Source organism: Scophthalmus maximus, chromosome 13 (assembly GCF_022379125.1).
Source record: "Scophthalmus maximus strain ysfricsl-2021 chromosome 13, ASM2237912v1, whole genome shotgun sequence".
NCBI lineage: Eukaryota > Metazoa > Chordata > Actinopteri > Pleuronectiformes > Scophthalmidae > Scophthalmus > Scophthalmus maximus.
In genome coordinates this window covers 12,574,749-12,590,433 of record NC_061527.1, presented here as the reverse complement: position 1 = coordinate 12,590,433, position 15,685 = coordinate 12,574,749, and the positions used below count along the sequence as shown (strand labels likewise).

The 15,685-nt window shown below is 43.1% G+C and overlaps 3 protein-coding genes across 4 annotated transcripts; 1 reads left to right on the top strand and 2 right to left on the bottom strand.

The window, feature by feature from the left end:
* Positions 1–825: 825 nt before the first annotated feature.
* lsm7 (LSM7 homolog, U6 small nuclear RNA and mRNA degradation associated) lies at positions 826–15,534 on the bottom strand. 2 transcript variants are annotated; one of them, XM_047336708.1, is made up of 5 exons: positions 15,446–15,534; positions 15,120–15,210; positions 14,900–14,971; positions 13,337–13,503; positions 826–855 (listed from the first exon to the last, which is right to left on the bottom strand). In XM_047336708.1, exons 1-4 carry the CDS (start codon positions 15,449–15,451, stop codon positions 13,361–13,363), a joined length of 312 nt encoding a protein of 103 aa, XP_047192664.1. In that variant the 5' UTR covers positions 15,452–15,534; the 3' UTR covers positions 826–855; positions 13,337–13,360. The 2 variants fall into 2 exon arrangements, with proteins under 2 accessions (XP_047192664.1, XP_035504525.1); XM_035648632.2 differs by lacking the exon at positions 826–855 and having other exon boundaries at positions 13,042–13,503; positions 15,446–15,532.
* Positions 2,424–3,783, top strand: timm13 (translocase of inner mitochondrial membrane 13 homolog (yeast)). Its single transcript, XM_035648276.2, has 3 exons — positions 2,424–2,650; positions 2,793–2,861; positions 3,215–3,783. Exons 1-3 carry the CDS (start codon positions 2,531–2,533, stop codon positions 3,311–3,313), a joined length of 288 nt encoding a protein of 95 aa, XP_035504169.1. The 5' UTR covers positions 2,424–2,530; the 3' UTR covers positions 3,314–3,783.
* tmprss9 (transmembrane serine protease 9) lies at positions 4,487–12,320 on the bottom strand. The gene is made up of 16 exons (XM_047336898.1): positions 11,645–12,320; positions 10,851–11,065; positions 10,517–10,644; positions 10,365–10,432; positions 10,092–10,267; positions 9,930–9,974; positions 9,355–9,468; positions 8,997–9,162; positions 8,214–8,488; positions 7,676–7,818; positions 6,823–7,108; positions 6,605–6,718; positions 6,354–6,522; positions 5,956–6,221; positions 5,589–5,725; positions 4,487–4,531 (listed from the first exon to the last, which is right to left on the bottom strand). The coding sequence occupies exons 2-16, from the start codon at positions 10,981–10,983 to the stop codon at positions 4,487–4,489; spliced, it is 2,265 nt and encodes a 754-aa protein (XP_047192854.1). The 5' UTR covers positions 10,984–11,065; positions 11,645–12,320.
* Positions 15,535–15,685: the final 151 nt, after the last annotated feature.

Below are 15,685 nucleotides of genomic sequence, written 5' to 3'. Positions count from 1 at the left end.
AGGACCATGAGATCGTTTCTCCAAACTGAATTCCAGGCAGTTTCTGAAGGATTTATGTGCTCGTGAGGTTCACAGGAATTTATCAAGAATGTCCCATAGTTCCAGGCAGGCTATCGGGACAAGAATCAGGTCAGTCAAGTGTCAGCCAAGTCAGCCTGCACATATGAGGAATTTCATGAGCTGCTTAAAACATGATACAACACAGAAGTTATAACTGAAGAATTTTAAGAAAACAAGGCTTTTTTTCCCTGTGTGCATTCGGTGTAATTGCTGTATGATTAAATACAAATTAAATTCAAATATAAAAGCATATTTTAAAGAAGTACTATGCAAATGTCCCTTTTCTTTACAAGGAAATAATTGTTCTTTGTTGGGACATGTTCCAACATGTCTGCAGATATAGTTAATGACATTAATGATGAATTCACTGTAAGGGTGCCAGTATGTGCTGCCTGCTGTACATGCTTGATCGATGGTTTACTGGGATGTTCAGACCAAAACATCATGCTTTGAAACTCACGTGAAAGTCAACGAAAGATAAAAAAGTGATTGATAGAAGTTGGGGTGAAAAAAAAGAACAAGAAGTCCTTGAAAGATTAAAATGACTTGGGATGTTTTAAATATTTGGTGATTCAAATGAGCTCATTTGAATTCAAACATTAGAGGCTCTGAGCAGGATTACTCTCTCCACACTGACAGACTGGGAGAATCACTTCAACACCTGAGTCCATGCTCACACTGCTCAGGTTTCTCCTCCCTCTCTCTGTCGCTCATCAGCTGCTTTTGAAGATTAAAAGCTGCTGCTGTTTCTCGACTGTCTGCGCTTATCGGTGTGTGTGTGTGTGTGTGTGTGTGTGTGTGTGTGTGTGAGAGAGAGAGAGACAGAGACACACAGACACACTGATAAACTACATAGAGAGAGTCAGCTTCCTCTTTATCCACTATTTCCAATTTGTAAGGGATTTAAATTTGAGAGCCACTCATATCTCAGGTTACCAAAAGTAATTTTTAAACTTGAAGGTACTGAAATAACCACTAACTGTCTTGTGTAACCTGGGTTTGACACCAATAAACACACACATCGGCAGTTTACATTTTCATAACCATTGTTGCTGGTGCGTGTCGAAAGCCTCCCACATATAGCTGACCGGGCCAAATGCTTTCATACACTCAAGTGTGCCTACAGGAGATTAAGAATTTAAGAAGATTAGATTAATGAACTCATGATTGTAATCTAGGGTTAATTCATTTTGCTGCACTTTAACCCAATCCTCCCCTCCCCTCCCCCACCCAGCCCCATGGCTAAGCTGGTCTGAGGACATATGCGAATGTGTGTGCACATGTGTGTGTTTGCATGTGCATTGTGTAACTGCTCATTAATTACTCTTTGGCAGACACGCCACTAATCAGACCCCCCACAATCGCTCCTCAATGCCCCCAGCATTTGCCACAAAGCATTCACAGGGTGTTGGTTTTGATGACAGTAACCGTCGCTGCATTGTTGCCTGCAAACTCACTGTACCACATTTTTTGTTCGCTCGAGGCAGGTGGTCTCCTCGATGAGGTCACCCTGTCTGAAATGTAAGGAGAGGGGTCGTAGGAGTGGGTCATCCTCACGCTCATGACTCGACACCAAACAATGCAGAGGCTTTTATCGCTTACTATTTATGTAGTCAGCTCCTACTTCCCAAGTAGTTTTGCTTTGAAAATATTAATTTATTTATTTACCCAGGCAAGTTGACAGCTTCAGTCAAGTTGGCCGAGCAGTTAACAATGACAGCCTTTGGATGACTGACCTGCAAGAACACATTATGAACAATGGATAACAAGAATATGACCATTAAGATTATGCAAGGTGTTTTTTTGAAATTTATTTTCAAGACATTCAAGAATTTTCAAGATAAGACAAAAAAGCCTGTTGAGATGTTTTGCACACACACATACACAAACATAATTCATACACGAATGTGTTTGATACAGAACATTCGGCTGAAACACACAAAAGGCATTCATTTTTGTGTTATGTGTTTTAAAATTGCATATATCAAAGACATAACTGGCCCCTCGTTACTGGATATTACCAACTAAATGTAGAGACATGGGTTTTTAGGCCATAGCAGCCTTGAATTAAAAAAATTAAAAATCAATCAAATTTTGAATCTAACGTGTGGATTAAATATCAAAGTGTTGCTCCAAACAATAGGCAGCCTTCTCTTCTGTATCCTACTCAGAGGGAAAGGGCAAACTGGAGATAACGTGGAGTCTATCACCACCGTGTGGCAACCATGAATGTGTGTGTGTGTGTGTGTGTATTTGTGTCTGTTGATTTTTCCCCCTAATTTCAACCCTGTCCACACAAACTACATTTCCCATGACTCGGAATCGCCCCGCCCCCTCCCCACACACGGAAGTGACGTACACAGCCTTCCGCCGCCGTCAAGGGCATCGGCGACTAACGTTAGCTCCGACTCAAGCCAGCGGCGGCTCCTCACACGTGTTTGCTAAGAAACAAGAAACCCGGTGAAAAGCAATGGACGGGTTCGGCTCCGACTTCTCGGCGGGCGGGTCGGGCGGGAAGATGGACACCGGCACCATCATGGAGCAGGTCAAGGTCCAGATCGCGGTGGCTAACGCGCAGGAGCTGCTGCAGGTGTGTGAGCGGTGCTAAGCTAGTTACGTCAACCTGGAACTGAACTGAACATGGGGGAGTAATGGTGACTGGAGTGAAGTTCAGCTGCCAGCAATGAATGAATGAATAATTACTATCAGTATTATTTCCATTCGTGTTTCAGAGGATGACAGACAAATGCTTCAAGAAGTGCATAGGAAAACCTGGAAGCACACTGGACAACTCTGAGCAGGTATGTGTGTTGGGCCATACAGGAGGTTACTGCTGCAGCAGCTGGAACTAAAGGGGAAAGTAATCTACCAGGATTTTTAAAAAAAACTAAAAAACAATATTGACTGGTCCCAGCCTCTCAAATATGAGAATTGGCCTGAAATTTGAAGCCTGGAATCTGTCAATCAAGTTCTGGGTAGTTGTAATGGGCAGTTACAGATTTTTTTAGGTTCATAAGATTGATTGGGGAAAATAATTGACACAATCTAATGGAAGTAACTGAGCTACAGATTTATTTATTTTTTTAAACACCCCACACTGCTGAACATGTTGTGGGTTGTCTGCTCCCTAACCTCTCTGCTCTCGGCCTCACAGAAATGTATTGCCATGTGTATGGACCGGTATATGGATGCCTGGAACACCGTGTCCCGGACGTACAACTCCAGACTACAGAGGGAAAGGGCTCGCATGTGAACATCCCTCTCTTCGGCCCCTCCGTCTCCCCCAGACTGCTGCTTCCAGTGTGGAGGAGCACAGTGCACCGCTGGAGGTCACGAGCTGTGCACGAAGGTATATGTCGTGGCAGCAACAACTCCTGTCACCGTACCTCACAGACAGGCAAGGAGGGCCTGTGGACTCTAGCCATAACAATGTGTCTGTGGACTTTTTTCACTTTGCTCTGAGGAACAGTTCAGTGTCCAAGTTTGATTCATTTTATTTTCATGTTATAATAATAATAAATTCTCTGGTTAACAAGTAAGCGTGCACTGTTACAAGCTGCAATGTGATCATGAGCGTGAATACGTTTTCTTTACATGTCACACAACCTTCATCTGGCACAGTGCATGCTGGGATATGCTCTAGCCACCAATGCTCCAGAATTGTATAAGCAATAAAACACAAAGTAAACATGTTGTTGGAATGAGGCATACATTGGCAAATTAGTCAACTGCGGCACTATGGTCTTTGTTGTTTGGCATATTCATAACTATGTGCTTAAATATAAACACTTCATTCAAGCTGATATCTTATTTCCATGAAACTAAGGTGGACATTTTCTCGTTTTCAATTGCTTGTGTAATTAAGATGCAGTATACTGATAATTGAAAAAACAGGACTCTCCTAAAACACTGTCAGCAGTGTGTCTGTTTCCATTCTTGTCATTGTGGCTCTGCTCAGAGAGACTCTGTATTTGTGCCTAGAGAATAAGCAGCAGAACTGGAGCCCTTGAAAGACAACGCAGGCTTTCCTTAACATGCTTGAGACCTACTTAGAATCATCAAAATTGGTGTTTTCACAACCGCGAACTTGTATTTAAGCCTCAAATACAATATAAATACCCTTGAAAGACAAATGTTCTCTTCCACTCTTTCCATTCTATCCTCCCTCTTAAACAACCCATAATTTCACAATCACCACCCCATTTTAAAACCTTCAATCCAACCCTCAAACCCCTAATCAGCCCTACTCATTCTCCCCCCATAAAATAATTACCATAAAAGCTAATACCAAACATTTCACCTGACTAACCATTTAATTTATTTCTTTAATCCAACAAAAAAAACAGCCTAACCCTTTTTCCTCCAAAAACCAAAAGCATCTGACATATCCTTCCCAATCTCAACTTCCCTCATATTTCATCAAATCCTAATCATTTCTCCCCAACCCATCAAAAATCTCCACCTTAATACCCTAAAAAAAAAACTTATAAAAACACCACATATAAACACCAACCCCACCATGTAACCTAAACACCATGCAACTAACTCCCAACAAAAAACAATAAAACCCAACAAACACCTCCCCACCTCACCAGTCAAACAAATACTCCAAAAATAACTTCACACATCCACTTACCCCAATTTCTTCCATAAGCAACCCATCCCACAATCCAATATTCAAAATTCACCAAATAAAATACATCCTTAAAACTTACCTTCCAGCACCATTTCCCCACAAACCTACATCCACAAACATAAAATAATCCTCCAAACACACACACAAACTACTAATCCCTTTCAATGCAAATTCTATCAACACCCCACCCCCATCACCCCACCTTACCCCATATACCATTTACCAATATCTAAAACCTCACCTAACACCTACCATAACTTCTCTCATACACTAATACCAACAGTCCAAACATATGTTATTGTAAACACCCAAAAACCCCCTATCCCTACTTCCCCCCCACACCAACCCAACAATACCCCTACCCACTAGTCCCTAGACATACAAACCCCCCCCTTCTCACTATTTCCCTCAAAATTCACCCATTCCAAAATAACAAATGTCTTTCCTTACTCCCCCCCTCATAGAAAGAATACAAAGGAACACAGAAACTGTAAAAGACTCCCACGCATGATCACATCTTTCTATATTCCAGTGCTCTTTCCTCTCAATAAAGACTTCCCTAGAAATTCAAGTCTGACTCTGATGGGATAATCATCCTTCCATCCAATTCCAAACCAACTTCCTCAACATTTTTTATATTTATTCTACCATTTTAACCTAAAAACTTCTAAAAACTTAAGGCCAACGTTTGCATCTCTTTGACCTGATTAACCATCCACTGTGAAAATGTTGATCCGAGCCATCTCACGGTTTCCCAGAGCCACTGAGTGTAATCTTGGTCGACAACCTTACTGCTCAGATAATGCCAAGACTGTACCAGCCAGGCCTCTGGCCCATTTCCAGGTTGAGTAAAAGTTATTTTTGTCACAGAGTACGATGTACAGCGACTTACCAAACAGGTGTCCTTGCCTCCCTCCATGTAACCAGCACACATCATGTTAGGAGTCAGCACGTTCCCGTACGACTGCTGGCAGTCTGCCTGCTCAATGATGTTCACTGCAGCCTTCTGCAGCAGGTTGGTCAATGAACCTGGTGAAAGGTAAACAATTATATCAGTGAGTTATGCACATTCACAAAGTTTAATAGTCATAACAATATGGACGTTTTTGGTCTTCCGATGTTTTCTTACATTTACACTCCTCTGACTTGAGATACTAATTAAAATTACACCTAAACATTCCACCTTGTTTATGACACTAAGCAGTTGTAAAACACTTTCTGGATAACTGCGTCTCATGCCAGTTGTCTTCTTCTCTCACCTCCTTCCCTCATGGATCCCCAGCCTGTGATGAAGCACTCGGCGTCCTTCAGGAAGATGTGCGCCGGTGAGGGGAGACAGACGGACTGGATGGTGTAAGACACGGGAGCCGGCACTGCCAGCTCCAGCAGGGCAACGTCATAGTCCATGTTGGTGCCGTTGAAAGCTGGGTGAATGAGGACCCTCTGGATGGGAATGACCTGGGCTCCTACCCCAGAGCGCAGCACAGACCCCAGGCTCACAGCCCAGTTAGAGGGGCTAGGATCACTGTTTTTATCAATGTTACAAATGTAAATTTGTTTAAGTTCACTTGAAACTTACATTTATTGTCATGCAGTGGATTGTGTGGTTTTTTAACGTGCTGCAAGTCATTTCAGTTTGATGCACAGGATAGTTTACCCTTTGAAGCAGTGTGCTGCAGTCAGTAACCATTTGCTATGAATGAGCGTCGCGCCACAGCGGTGAAGTCTCTGGAACTGTAGACTACCAATCCAAGGCCACTCCCCTCTTCGAGCTGTTATTCCACCCACGATCCTTTGGGAGCCCAGCGCAGGACGCACGCCACAGTCTGAAACAGAAACAGACCTCAGAAGCACTTCTTCTTTTCAATTTAAATTGTAGTCTTCTTCATGCATTAGATGTAAACATACCACAGTTTCTCTCGTCTGCCTGGTTGGGGCAGTCCGGGACTCCATCACACTCTGGGTTTACTTTGCTGATGCAGGAGGTGGCGCTACACTGGTAGTTTCCACTGCAGTTCACGACTGGAAGACATGATGGAAAAGATTGCTTGGATATAAGGATAAAAACAAATTAGGGAGTTCAAAATTTGTGATATTGTATTTAATTGCTTTCAGTGTGATATTACCAGGCTGTATTGGTTCAGACAACATGTCCAAGGGTGTTGTCATTGGCGCTGGTGGATTATCTAAGCTCAGTCCTTTCACAGTAACTGGCACCGTGGGAACAAACTGGGAGTAAAAGGGGACCAGGCTGGGATCTGTGTGGCTTAGAATCCAGTTGCGGAGCCTGGTGATCCGGGAATAAACCCCAGGCCTGTTGATCTGAGCACAGCCCACACCCCAGCTCACCACCCCGGCCAGGAAGAACCTTCCCGGGGCCCCCTCACACACCAGAGGCCCCCCGGAGTCACCCTGCAGGGAAGACACAACTAGAGCCCTGACATTCTGATGCAAGAGCTGCTAACCCAGCATGTTCTGTGTGAAGGTGTCATTTTGTCATTTTTTAAACAAACCTGTTCATTTTATGCTATGTTGATCCGACAATATGCAAACTAAAAACATGTGAGACAGACGTTCGAGTCTCCATATAAGCGAATATGACAATTACACAAGAGGGGATCGCAAATCACTAGCAGATGTACGGTTACTGTGCAAGGGAAGAGGATTTTTCTGCACTGAGATCAATTATATTCTACACTTTTTGGCCGTCACTGGGAAATAATGTGAGGCTTTGTCCTTAGTCATAGTACTAACACACATCATCATGTAATATCCTGAGATGAGTATGACAAAAACATGCCACAGGTCATAACTTTTAGGGTGGGAGCAGTGTCGTCATACAGTTTCAAGATGGAAAATGAAAGACAAAACTTTGCCCCGAGACAAGAAAGTATTGTGAGAAACTGTAACCTCATAGCTGATGTTATTGTAGCTATCTCGTATGAACTGCTCTCATACAGCTGCAGAAACAACACTGACCTGACACGAGTCCACCTTGCCCTGCAGGAATCCAGCACACATCATGTTGTGAGTAACAGCACCTCTGTACACCGACGACTTGTTGCACACCTTGGAGTCGATTACTTTCACCACCGCCTTCTGCAGGGTAGCAGGCACTGCAGCTATACAAAAGCACAGCACAGGACAAATCATTACTCACACTGATCATATATCACCCCATTGAAATGGTCATTTAATATCGTTGATATGAGATCAGTTTTAATATGGATCTTAAGTTGCCGTAATGTTATTTTACTAAATAAACATAAAATGCTTTGCCTTCTCTGATCATTGTAACCACAGCAGTAATGAATTATCTCGTGGGAAAATATTATCTGATAGATTTCAACAGCTAGCCCCAAAATATCAACATATTATTGAAGCCTTTGTATTAGCAGATGCAAAAATATGTGATGGTAACTCTGTCTGTGTGACACAAGTCTGACCATTGATTCCTTTTCACACTCAATTCTTCTACTGATGTTGTGTTGAGGTTTACTCCCGCATGCAGACTCACAGGTAAACTGGTTTAGTGCGCCCCAACCCGACACCACGCAGCTCTGGCCTGGAGCAAAGACGTGAGCCGGGGAGGGTAAGCATACTGGTTGGACGTAAGAACTGAAGGTGAGAGGGGTCTCCAGCTCCAGCACAGTCACATCACTGTTAATGGTCAGGGGGTCGTAGTCTGGAGACACCACCAGCGATTTGATGTTAATCGTCTTGGACTCCGACTCCTCACCGTTCACCAGACTGGCTCCAATCAGGGCCGTCCACTCTCTGGGATCATTGTCCCTTAAAACAGAAAAGACAAAAGTGACAAAACTTTTAACATATTCATATACAAGTCACATGGGCAGCACTGTGGTTAGCACTGTTGCCTCTCAGCAAGAAGGTTCATGGTTTGAACCTGTGGTCAAGGAGTTGGAATGTTCTTCCTGTGCCTGTCTGGGTTTTCCCCAGGTACTCGGGCTTCCTCCCATGATCCAAAGGCATCGAGGTTTAGGTTAATGGTTTAGGTTAGGTGAGGTGACTCTAAATTAAGTAGGTGTGAATGTGAGCTTGAATAGATCTCCGACCTCTCCAGACTTCACCCTGCCTCTTGTCCACTGTGGATAGGTGATATAGCTAATTGATCGATGCAAGTCACCTCTGGCACAATTAACAGAAATAAAATGTGTTTACTGATTGACGAACAGAAATGAACAATTGTTCCTTCACTTTTGAATGCTGCTGTTACGCCACCACTCGAGAGATTTATAAATAACTTCTATCTGACTCTGTAATGATGATCAAGGCCTACCTCTCAAAGCAGTGTGCTGCGCTGACCAGCCAGCGTTCATTGATGATGGAGGCCCCACAAGCGTGGCGTCCATGGAGGCGCAGACTGACCTGCCACGGCAGCTCCCCTTGCCGAGCATCCTCACCGCCAACCACTCGACTCCCCATGGCAGGACGTTTACCACAGGCTGAGGAAGTGGATAAGAAGCAGGGGAAGCAGTGAAACTATTTTCTCATGGGTCAATGAGGTGAAATACGACCTGGCAGTACCAGTATATTCTGCGGAAGTTTGTGGTTACATGCATGTTTTGTTTTCTTGTATTGAATGATGAGGCTTAAAATTATAAAAGTAAAATGTGTAGTTTTCAGGAGTCATTCACCACAACGAGCTTCATCTGATCCGTCTGCACAGTCAGGGATGAAGTCACACTCTGGATTTAATTTGGTGACACATTCTCCATTGTCACAAGTGAAAGTGTTGTCAGGACATCTGGCTGGAAAACCCATATGGAAAAAAACATGATATGAGAGTTGGATAAGAGGGTATAACATCAATAAGTGAAACAAAGAATTGAAAAAAGAAAGTATAACGTATAGAGAGAAATCCCCAGATGTGTATCAAATAATATGATGATTACTTCATTTCACATACGGTCACTTTCCAAAGAAAGCTTTTGAGGTTTTTTCATTCAGAACAATGGAGTGATTAAATATGAAAGTACTCCTACTTCTTAAGATCAATATAAAACCATGGAACAAAACGATGGAAAAACAAAGCTTTTAAATCAAAATTTGATGACAAGGTATTTATTTATTTATCAGAGAGGTTTAGGAGTCACAGGAAATTACACATTTATACACAGTTAATAGGAGTATTAACAGGAATTGTTAACAAAACTCAACCAATTTATTATTCTAAATATTTACAGGCACCATTTGATGTGGTTCAACTCACCTATTATCTCATCTCCAATCGCATAAAATGACTTCCCACTAGCACCTACGAGGAGAAGAGAGCAGAACTTTAGATCCTGTTACGACTGTGGAGGCCTGAAGACAAAATGTTTGTCACTACACACATTCACAGACGGTCAGGTGATGACTGTAGTTTTACTACCCAGTAAGATGATAGCGTTGATCTGTCCAAATTCTGGCACCTCTAGCGGTTTGCCGTGCATTACTGAGCCGAGTCCTACTCTCAGCAGGTCTTGAATGAAATTGTCTGAATACCGCTGGACCTTGGAGACCCTGAAGACCAGTCTTAGTGTCACCATCACCTCACCATTACTGTTACTGGGAAGGAAGAGCAAGAACACAGAGTTTGTCTAATCCCCTAGACTCTTTTTCACCTGGAATAAACAATCTCCACCTTAGTTTAGCTCTCACTCACCCATAGGCAACAATACTACTGTCAACATAGTGACGTGACGTTGATGAGGCAGTGAAGACATTGTCAATCTGTAAGAAAGTGCAGCAAATGAACAACTTTTACATGTTTTAAGGAAATATTGGCCTCTCAACCGGGTTGCAGTGGGGACTAACCTTGGATTTTAAAACGGAGGACAGAACAATAGAGAAACCAGAGTTCTCATCCTGCAAAACAGGATCGTAAGTCAGACCCCTCAGCTCCACCGTATCCATGAAATAATGCTCCTCCTGCACCATGCATGCTGATAACAACAGAGGAAAAATGGTTAAAGAAGGCATCTGTAGTGGAAGAATATGCATGTTTCATGAAGACTAAGAGATAGTGTATATACGCTTAAAAACTGTGGATCAGAGTTTTACTGAATCGTCTAAATGACTCACAAAATATCGGAACTATTCGCTTTGTTGTGATTGTGTGGTGAACAGATAATACTGTTTGTGGACCCACCGATCAAAAGGCCCACAGAGACTCCGATGACGAGGAAGAAAAGGAGCAAGGCAATGACGCTGCTCCTGCAGAAGGCAGGGGAAGAAGACCAGTGTCCTCCTCCTCCTCCTCCTCCATCCCTTTTCCCGTCCATGTTGGATTCACAGCACCAACCTCACAACTCACATTCCACTGTCTCCAGCATCATCATGCGCGGCAGACTAAATGATCCAGGCCTGATTAAAAAAACAACAATAACAACAACGGAACTGGTTAAGTTCCAACATTTAAAAATAAATAGAAAAACTAAAAAGATATACTATATAATATAAAATGTGCTCACTCCTTATGATGCTGAGTATAGGCATATATACTGTACATCCAATAGACGAATGGAAGATTTCGAATGAGTTTTGTGAAATTAAAACTGGGGAGAAACGTTTAAAGTAGACCAAGTTGTGTGTATCAGTTATTTTAAAAAGTAAACACATGCATCTGAGAGAAGAGTGATGAACTTCCACATGCCATAAAAAAAAAAGCAGTAGGCTAAATGTGCTCGGGAGAGAGGGCTGTTGAGTGCGCGTAAAGGGGAGCATGGTGTTACCAATCAGATGTGGAGAAAAAAATACACACAGCTAACACACAAGTATAATATTTCAATAAATAAAGCACGGATAACAAGATTTAAATGTATTAAAGGGTGCGGGAAGGACAAGTCACTGCACCAGCACGGTGACGCACGGTGACGCACGGTGCTTGACGCTGTGGTCCATTTTAACAATACAAGCTTTATGTTCTGAAGCAAACCCACTCACCTCCTCCTCTTCTCCTTCCTCTGCACACGGACACTCGCGACGAGACGCGCTCCTCGGTGCAGAGCCGGAGCGGGTGGATGCGCACACCACGACAGGCAGCTGGATGGAGGGAGACGACGGACGAGGGCGAGAAAGGCCCCGCTATTTGTGCCACCTGCCGGAGGGGCGTGCCGTGCGCGCCCCGCAGGTAACTCACCTGTTCAGTTTACTTTAGGAAGTCGACTCGGCTTCAGAAAATCCCCCGGTCCACCCTCCACCCATCGGTCCTGATCCCCTTGGTTACACCTCGATGTGCACAGGCATTTTCTACTGTCACCTCAGAGCTCCCTTGGCCAATACACAAGCACCGGGTATTCATTTACGCAACTCACGTTGGAGAGCAATGATCTTGAAAACAGCATTAAAAAAAAATAATAAATCCTGCTGTTCACTGGAGCTCGGTTCTCCCATCAGATGCAGCCTGTGAGTGCTCCAGTGACATAGTGACTGAGCAGCAGAGGAGGGGCGAAGCTGCCTGCTGGAATCCGGCCTTTTCCCTTCAGGCTACAAGTCCCGGGCTCACAACACCTGCCGGCTCCTTTTACCAGGATTAAAGCCTCTGTAATGAGTTCAGGTCCCATGACTGCGAGCCCTTTTACCCCATACAGCACTTGGATTGTCGGTGTGAGAGGTGTGGAATGAGATAAAAGGGTTTTAATAAAAGGAAGATATTTTGTATTCACAAATCTGGAAAATACAAAATGAAATCTGGAGCCCGGCTCTGGATATAGCCCACGGGTCCTAAGAAAAATACTATAACTTTTCTTAATTTGGCTAATCTAACAGTCAACATTCATCCCCCCCCCCCCCCCCCCCCCCCCCCTTTTAAGAATCAACCCTTAAAAACATAAATCTGTTTACTTACCTCATTTCCCCACCCCGCTTAAAACACTTCCAACTCAAAGCAGTTAAAACAACAAATGTCTCTTTGTCGGTGTGCACACAGGCTTGAATGGCTTATCTTCCCTCACACACACTCCCTTTATTCCTCTTATCACTGAGAGCCACTAAGATTGCAATAAATTCTGAAAATTCCCCCCAATCCACAGTCCCCTCCAACTCCATAGGACCAGCAAGGCAAATTTGTTTGGTTTAATATAAAAAGATCAATATGAGCTGAGAGAGCTAAGATTTCCTGCCATTTACATCCAGGTGTGATGTGTTGGAGGGGGATTGGGGCCAGTAAGGAGAGTTTCCACAGATGATGGGCCCGGCTACAGCTCTAAGCTTCTGGAAGGATGTTAAAAAATACTTAATTTTGATTATTCAGGTCCATATGTTATTTTAGTCTTTATTTCTCCATCCATACATCCTAAATATACAAGAACAACAGTGAACAAAAGGTACATGAGCCAACATACTTTTTCATTTTATTTTCTTATCAAAAACAACAAAGAATAGTAAAAAGTTAACTTATCCTGATAAAAGGAAAACAGTATTGTTGACACTTCCCAAACACATGGCCTCTTTTTACAACTTAAATCTTTGAAAACTTGCACTTCACTGACAAACAAACGTGAAGCACTTTTGCTTATCAATTTTTTTTATAACAAACAGAAAATTGCTATGTTGTATGTATCATTACTGTCATGATTAAAACAACAAAAACTCACAAAATATTTAAGTGTGTGAATGGCTGGGTGTGTGTGTGTGCGCGCACGTCTGAAACTGTGTTTGTTAGCCATCCTGTTGCTGTATGAACGGGTTTGGTATGGCCTCCATGCCATCCTGAGGACAGATCAGCACTACAGACGTTCCTCTGCAGACCACCAGCCCCAACTGCCTGGTGTCTTCTGTCAGCTTCAGCTGGTCGTCAGGATCTGGATACATAATGGTAACAGACACATTAAGTCAATATTCAAAATGACTCGGTATATATTTTGAATTTCAATTGAAACACAGAGCCAAACACATTTCCCATTATGCCACCTGTGCAATCCAATTCAAACCTTTGCTTAAATCATACGATTTCCGACTTTGTAGGAGCCACTATACTATGTGTGCCTTTCCTTGTTTCACCCATAACAAACAACAGTTGTAGTGTGGCCCTTTGTGTTGATTCATTTATGTTCAAGAGTCTGGCAGTGTTGCCAAATGTATAAGCCAACTAACTGTACGGTACTATATAGGAAGTGACTCAATACATGTTCCTACCAAATCTGGTAAAGTAAGGCCATTTAGTCACGAGCTATAAGGTTAAATACCTCAAACTTTTGTGTTTTTGTTTGTAAAAGGTAAGTGACGGATTACAGAGGTTGATTAGTTGAATCTAACTAAGGAGCATGTTATACTGTTTGGTTTTAATCAAACAGAAAACGCTCCATTTAACTGTAGAATTAAAAGTTAGAAGAGTATTCCCAATTCATAATCTAAATCAACCAAATTGAGTCAGCAGCATTTATATAAAGTTCTCATATAAAAAATATTTATTAATATTACTTTACTATTCATCCACAGGGGATGTATTGACCCACCAAACTGGGTGTGGAATCAAACTGGTGGCCACTGTGGGAGGACTCAGTCCTCATGGGACACCCGCCGAGCCAGGTGAGCTTCCTGGCTCCTCAGGTACAGTGCATCCCGAAAGCATTCACAGCGCTTCACTTTTTCCACATTTTGTTATGTTACAGCCTTATTCCAAAATGGATTGAATGCATTTTTATCCTCAAAAGAATACACACAATACCCCATAATTACAAAGTGGAAAAAGTTTGTTTGAAATTTGCAAATTTATTAATAATAAAGAACTTTATCATTATGGGGTATTGTGTGCGCAACTTTGAGGAATGCATGCATTAAATCCATTTAGGAATAAGGCTGTAACATAATCACAAACACAAAATGTGGAAAAAGTTTAGCGCTGTGAATACTTTCTGGATGCACAGTATATACATAGAGAGACATGACCCCATGCTGTCACCTTCTTGAGACTGGACACAGCAATGGCACATTACTGCCATATGCAGCACCGACACCCCCACCGGTGGTGTTACTGTAGGACCATTTCCTGTGTCCAGGGGTGCTGCTGTCCGCAAGGGCTGGGATTAGGGTCTAATTTAGGACGATGAGGGGTTATGATTGAGTTAAGGAACAAGTGAAGGGAACAGAGACTTTAACACCACACCAGGTGCTGTGTATGTTGTACATTGCCGTTCTCCCAAGTGGCAGCTGTAACATCCTTCCACACGGTTTCTTCTTGGGCTCGTATTCACTTACCACGCATGTACTCGATAGTGCCGTCCAGCACCAGGTTCAGCAGAGGATCGAACCCCTTCAGGACACCGCTGGCTGAAACACACAGTGTGAATCGTGCGTTAGTCGGGAACAAATCAAAGTGTCTTCAGAGGAAACGACGCTCCGACCTGAAGCCGCCCGCCTCCAGCGGCTACACCTAACGTGCTTAGCATTAGCATGTTAGCGAGCCTCGTCTACCTACCCTCTCGTCCTCCTTGGAACTTCACGCGAATCGGCTTGTCGATGTACTTCGACAGGTCGAAGATGCTCTCCTTCTTCTTCTTCTCTTTGTCCTGCACGGTGGGAACGAGAGGGGACATTGTTGTGAGTCACACGCGCTCGAGCCGAACACAAACACCTAAGTTAGCCCGAGGTTAGCTTCACTCGGCTAGCCCCGTTGGAGCAGCTCCACGTCTCAGCCGACGTTCGTGATGGACATTTACCGGCTCAGAATCAACACCCGGCATGTTTTATGTGTAAACTGGTGAAAACGTGTTTGAATGAAAGTGAAAAGCCAAACGAACTCACCGCCATGTTAGCTGTGTGACACGGAAGTTAAACTCTGACCTCACAAGCGTTCCACCAATCAAATCGTTGCGCGCCCGCGGATGACGTCATTGGTTTGTTGACCATTAATTAGTGAGAGGAACTAATAATGATATTAAAATGATCTGCAAGATAAAATTACATTTAAATCTTCACAATAATGGCTTTGATTTGTTGTTAACTTAAATGTAGGATAAGTTAATTCATTTGAAAAATAACTAA